This window comes from Ipomoea triloba, chromosome 8 (genome assembly GCF_003576645.1).
Source record: "Ipomoea triloba cultivar NCNSP0323 chromosome 8, ASM357664v1".
Lineage (NCBI taxonomy): Eukaryota > Viridiplantae > Streptophyta > Magnoliopsida > Solanales > Convolvulaceae > Ipomoea > Ipomoea triloba.
In genome coordinates this window covers 1479993-1487080 of record NC_044923.1, presented here as the reverse complement: position 1 = coordinate 1487080, position 7088 = coordinate 1479993, and the positions used below count along the sequence as shown (strand labels likewise).

Genomic DNA, 7088 nt, shown 5'->3' with positions numbered 1-7088 from the left:
GGGGGGGGGGGGGTGGGTGGGTGTTTGAGCCCATGCATTAGCACAATACTTTTTACATCAGTACCTCTTGAGCCATCCTTTTCTTCCCTTGACCCCATCCCCATGTCTGCCTTCACTTCCATTCTCATTAATTATTTTACTTCACACACATTATTATGGCAGTAATTCTTTTTCATTTTTAGTTTTTCAACTCATATTTTTGTTGCTTTAATTTTGACCCTTTCCATCACCAATTTGATAAAAACTCGTTGAGATTAATCAAAACAGTGAATATCTCTGTGTTGTATAAAAAAACAAAATATATTAGGAGAAAAATGACAATATTTTTTAAATTTTGTTGTGAAGGAGAATTTGATCAAAAACTTAAATGGACAAAAATGTTCCTCAATTATTCTCATATACCAATTGTTTTGACAACATTTGATGTCCCTTCGGAGACATCCGATAAAATTAGAACGATACAGAGAAATTAAAAGTAGAAATAACTAAAATGGGGGACAAAGAATGAGGAAAGGTGGCCCACCTTTCCTCATACAACTCCTTGGTATGTAGTAGTATGTTATGCTTTTATGGTCACACAAAAAAAACAGTTTCAAAAATAGAAGAAAGACAACATAGGAGAGGTAGAGAACTAGGAAGGGAAACTCAGTTATGTTTCTCTCAATGTAAAATGCTAACAGATTCCTTAGCTTTTGCTAAAAAACACCAATTCCCTTTTCTATTTCCCTTTCTCTGAGTTGATATCGATTTCGTCCATCAACTATTAGGATTTCACCATTTTGACCATTAACTTAAAAAATTGTTCAATTTCACCTCCAATTATGCAATAATTGTTAATTAAAATGGTCCTCAATCAAAACTATTTTGGTTTGGACCAAGGACTATTTTAGATAAATATTGCATAATTATAGATCAATCACTTATCATTACACCACCAACTATAACTAGTAACAATGATATAATTTTATTTTCTTATATTTACAACTTAAATTTGGACCCATCGATCCCTTTCTACTGTTTTAGCACCTGGCGGTCTCAACTGCACAACATGTATTAACTTTAGATCTTACTGCTACGTCAAAAGTTGTATTAACCCTGGTTCTTACATCATTATTGTGCAATTAATGATGTAATATTTATTGAAATTTTTTTTTAAAGTGTCAATTGTATCTCGTAACACTCCAAAGTGAATGGAGGAGACTTTGAGTTTGTACCAGGTATTATGGGAACGGACATTGTTTCGTAGTACCCAATACAAACTTAAAACCTTTTCCAAAGCTTATTATTCTGTAACTTGCACCCGATACAAGAGATATCGATATTGATCCATACTAAAAAATATTCAACATTTATTATGTTTTGCATATGTAATTTGAATAAAATTTAGTATAAAAATTTGAGACAAACAAAATCTATTGTATAAATTTGAAACATTAATATATATATAATTTTTGTTGAAATAATGATGAGCAGTGTCATTTTAGTCAGACTGCTGAATCAAACTTTTGTGTAGCATCAGAATCTTGGTCGATTGTATTTTGTCAGTAGCCAAAAGCAATAACTGAGCTGCACTACTGCTGCCTTGCTAGGGTTTTGTGCATCTTGTTGAGCCTACATTTATACCAATTCAAGTACATACGGTGCAACTTGCCCTCATTTTGATCCCATCTTCTTTAATTTGCGTTTCAAACTCGAGTGTCCTCACCTACTCTTACAGTTGGACACAAGTTTGGAGGGTCAAATTTAGTATCCGACCTATCACCGAAACGGCAAAACATGTTTTAACAATCTTTAAGTTTTTCAAAGTAGTAAGCATAGATAGCTCAATTGGTTCTTAGGCGATATAGATTGTAGGTAATAAGGATGTGGACCAAGTTCGGGCAGCTACAGTGTGAGAATTTCACCTGCACATTCATTTATCCTGGACATTTTTTCCATTCATGTTTTCAATAGGATTCGAACCCCACACTGCTGCCTTCAATTGTGACATTAAGTCATCACATGCGACGAATTGAACCACTATGCTAAGCCTCGAGACTATTTTGATTTATTAATTCTGCTTCATTTCATGTGTATGCATGTATTATTAGTGATAGTTTTGGCGTAGTGGTAAACACTTGATCCTACAATTGATATTAGAGTTAAGGTTACGAAGCAGTTGAGGTTGGCAGATGTTACGTGGCGCCACTGCTACGTACCCAAGTATAAGAAAATAGTTATAATTTTAACGAAGTGATAAGTGTTTGATCCTACATAATATAAAAAGTATTTAATTATGGATTAACTTTCTCATTTCAATTCTTCTAAATAACTTCTATTTGGTCAAAAATGAATTTCTTTCTCCACTAATTCTTCTTAAGAGTCCTCATTTGCTTGAAGAACAAATCTAGCTTTTGTGTGTGTGACTGTGTGTCAAAGGAAGAATGAAGAATATAATAAACACAGGATTTACCTAATCTATGTTGTAATGCGCCTGAATCTATAGAAGCGAAACGGTTCATTTATTATATTGACAATAATAATACATTTATAGAATAAAAACAACAATATTTATATGAATATATTCAAATCTACTCAATGTACATGTAATACATTTGAGTCATACACAACATGATTGAACTCTAACTGTCAGAATCAAACGTCTACCACTACGCCAAAAGGTATAGCTACTGATGCAACTTTATTTTCTTATACTTGTGCAATCATCAATGTCACATTTCGATGCCAAAATGCTGAACTCGACTCTTTGAACCGCAGTCCAACACTAACTTTAGGGTCTTAGAGATTTACTAGAGGTAAACATTGCATAATATAAGTGTTTCAATTTTCGCACTTTGTACTGTGCAGGACTATTAACTATACTTTGAATTGGTGAACCGGTAATAAAAAATATAATTATAATTATATTATATTGTAGATTATGAATTGAAGTTGAATTGAGGAGCATAATAAACACTAGACACCCAAACATTATAGTCAATTATTATAAATGCAGCCTGGTGGACACTGAATTCATTGGTCTGGGATATGCAAGCTGCCTTGCAGCTGATGAATGAATCACCTATCTCTCTCATTCAGAAAAGAAAATGAATTGAGAGGTGGAGACTTTAGAGCAGTAGGCTGTGGGGGAGGGGACCAAAACCCCCACTTTTCTCTTCTATCTGTAAATTTCAAGAAAGGCTGTTTTTTTTGGGGGGTGGGGGTGTCCATGTAATGGTAAGTTTTATAGTTGATGAGACATTCAAGTACTGATGATGACCACTGTCAATATGGGGTAGTTCCTATGAAACTTTCCTCTTCAATTACATTAAATACTTGTGGGTGCTCATATCTTTTTCAAACTCAAGTGTTTCATCTTGATAAGTATTACTTAATGTCGCTCGTATGTGCAGTTCAGTTAGTCACAGGGGTGCTGAAATTTGAAAAGAAATATTAGGGATATGATCGAGTCTCACCAGTGGCATTGTGAGAGCAACCTCTCAAAGTGAGCGGCTCTTTGTGCGCAGTAAGTAAATGTCTAGTAAGTTACTTAATCTATGATCTCATCAAGAAATTCTGGTTTGTGAGTTTTAAATCTTATTCCCTATTAAACTTGATAATAATTACTCCGAAACTTTTATGTGTAAGGTACTAATCGATATTAGGGACTTTGGGTGTTTAATTTGACAATTCTTTCCGTTTTCTTCAGCATATTCTAATAGAGGACATATGTGTTAGGTGTCCCTAGACCGAGAGATTTCTTGTAGTGTGTAATTTAGATGATTGACTTATCATTCTAATGAAAGACATAGTTTAGTTTAGTTGGACAGGGACCTGTAGGCCGGGTCAAGTACAACATCATATCATCGGAATGTAAAGCTAGCTAGTTACTAGTACATGCAATTATAAAGAAACGTCAACGTCTAAATTGCACATTCATTACTAACTATAACTTTTGATATAGTGATAAATGTTTGATCTAACAATTAGTATCTGAAAATGTCACATGGTTCCGACAAGTAAGTGTTGGGAGAGGATTGCTGAGCAGAGGTTGAGAGGGCCAAATCCAGCATCTTATAACATCAAAACGTGACGTTATCTACTACAAAATATAAGGAAAAAATAAAGTTGCACATCCACTACTATTTATAAAACATGATAAAGGACTATACTACATAATAATAATAATAATAATAATAATAATAATAATAATAATAAATAATAATAATAGTGTAGATAGTAAACTTAAATTTTGCTAAATATATACCACATAGAGCTAATGATAGGTAGGCTAACATGACAGAGATACAAAATAATCCCCACGGAAATTCATGACACGTCCAAATACCCCTTTAATATCACTCAGAAATCAGCAATACGAAAACGACTCTCCACTGCCAAAGCTCTTTAACTGTCTCCTACTCCAATCCAATCATGTTTTCCATTTTAATTACCCTTTTTTTTTGTCGTTTCGTAGATTACTGTACCATAATCTAATTTCTAAGTCTATTTTATGTTACATTAAACCGTACTTTACATCCTTTTTAGAATGTAAAGTGAAAGAACACCTAACTATGGTCACTCTAGACCCTCATCCACCGTGGGCTGCCAAGCCTGTCTTCTTCAAGAATCTCACCAATGGTAGAAAGGGTTTCTTCAAAAATCTTCATGTCCTAAGCTATTATACCAAAGAGAGATCTCAGCCAGAAGATCTACCTTTGACATGAGGTTGGCTTTGATACAAAATTGAAGCGTGTGTTTGATCACAACTAAAAGCATAAGTTAATAATTGGACTGCACAGTTATATTTATGTACTGTATGCTCAACACAGACAAGCATAAGTTAATAATTAGACTGCACAGTTATATTTATATATTGTATGCTTAACACAGGCTATTAGAGCTACAACTCCGTCAAAAATGGCAGGAGTTTCTTCAAAAATCTCCATGTCCCAGCCTATTATAGTGAAAAGAGATCTAGCCATAAGGTCTAGGGCTCGGTTTGTTCTAATTATAGTATCGGGCAAAGCATATGATACAATTTTACTGAATCTCAACGATGTTGAGAACGAGAGTGTGATTAAGAGTTCAAATTGAAGTTAATACTACTCCACAAAGATTAAAATTAAAAAGTGAGATGTTATTCCATTAATCATTATTATTATGACTAAACTTAGTAATTAAACCTTCTTTTCTCTCAATTTACAAAGTAAAACACTCAGAATTTCAATCCCAATTCACACTTGAAATGAATTAATCAACCTATGTAAGCCAAAAAGAAGCATAAGTGATATATTGTCGCAAAAAAAGGGTAAAAAAATGAAAATCGTCACACATGGAGATTATTATTTGTATTATTTGCCTGTCATGGTGGTGGTGATGATGAAGATGAAGATGATCCTCGTCCTAGTCGAAGCTCGAGATCTAGCTCGAGCTGTTCTTCAATGGCGGCTTCCCTCTTCCTTGTCCCATTATTACTGTAATTATTTGAGGCTGTTTGTGACGATTCTGCTGGGACTTTTAACGACGAAGCGGTGATGAACTGAGTTGTGGCCGGGATATTAAGGGAGGGCAAGTTGTGGGTCGTCGCGAAAGGTGAAATGGAGAGGAGGGTCGGCGAGGAATTGACGTTGCAGGGCTTGACGGCGGCGGGGGAGAAGGCGGCGGCGGCATTAGGGTTTGGGAGGGAGTAGAGGAGGCAGAGGCTGGCATTTGCGACGATTTCTTGAGGCGGGAAGAGGGCGGCGGACGGAGAGGGGAAATGTGGGGGGACGACGCTCGGCCGCGGAGGCGCGTGGTGGAGACGCGCGCGGTCACGGCGGTGGACGTTCATGTGGCCGCCGAGGGCTTGGGCGGAGCGAAACTCCCGCCGGCAAAAAGTGCACGTGTAAGACCTCGGCGGCCACGTGGCATTATTCCCCGTGTCCTCAGCAAAAGCCCTAATTTCCCACGAATCCTCATCCTCCGCCACGGCGGCGGCGGCGTTCTTCATATTCCGCATCCAATACCCGGTGGTGGCGCCGGCGCTCGGCGGCGGTGGTGGTGGCTGCAAGTAGTGCTGTTGTTGAGATTCAACCAAATTTTGAAGCTGATAAGACACGGAGAAAAGACCAAGCTGAGCAGCCATGATGTTATGTCATTTAAGGTTGTAGTGACGATGATGATAGAGAGAGGAGAGAGAGAGATGATTGTTGATGATGATGATGAGCTAAAATAATTATGCAAGAAATAGTTAAATAGAGGATGGGCTTAGGGAAATAGTGACAAAAAACCCTAGCAACTCTGTGAAGATATCAACAATGTTTTTCCCAAGTTTGCACTTGGATTTTAGTACTCTGCCTTTATCGCCCATCATTATCTATCTCTCTATCAGCTATGACAATCTAGATCGTCTTACCTTATCCTGGTCCTTTACCGGTTAAGATCATAAGACAAGTTTCACCTAAACTACACCTTCAATAAACAGCTGAATCTAAAGTCTTCCAGATCACCTTACCTTAGTTTATTATGGTCTTTTACTGGTTAAGATCATAAGACGAGTTTCCCCCAGAGTGCACATTCAAGTAGCGGTTGAATCTAAAATCTTAACTCAAACAGAAAAATTCTGGATGTATGTCAATTTATAGCATGAGCGTTGGCTGGCATGTTATTCTCGACTCGGGTAATCAATTGTAATAAATTAAAGAGTTAATGATATTTTTGTTTTGGGAAATGAGGAACTTGACCGCAATTATTACTTGAGGGTTTGTATTAGGTAAATTATACTTCTGTGTAATAGTTCACAAAAGAGATTATGAAAGCTAGAATTAATGATATTAAGTTTTAGGTTATTGGTTATGCCGTAATGGTAATGAAGCTTCTAATTTGGCCAAGCATGTTTGTCATTATAAGGAAGCAAATTGAGAGTGTATTTATATGCAAAATGATGTGATTAATTAGTTAAAATTAAAGTTTAGAAGATAATGACAATATACCACTAAGAATTGATCTCACTTTTAGATTTTTCGATTAATATCTAAGATGGTCAGAAAGTGATCTCTATTTCCGGTAATTTTTTTGCTAGTGATCAGAAATAACTACTACTTTTTGATATGATGGTTGTAAAAAAT

General features: G+C 36.1%; 1 protein-coding gene across 1 annotated transcript; it reads right to left on the bottom strand.

Annotated features, from left to right (window-relative positions):
- Positions 1–5094: 5094 nt before the first annotated feature.
- On the bottom strand, positions 5095–6169 carry LOC116027835 (transcriptional regulator SUPERMAN-like). The gene has a single exon (XM_031269595.1). It carries the CDS (start codon positions 6104–6106, stop codon positions 5345–5347), a length of 762 nt encoding a protein of 253 aa, XP_031125455.1. The 5' UTR covers positions 6107–6169; the 3' UTR covers positions 5095–5344.
- Between the last annotated feature and the right edge of the window lie 919 nt (positions 6170–7088).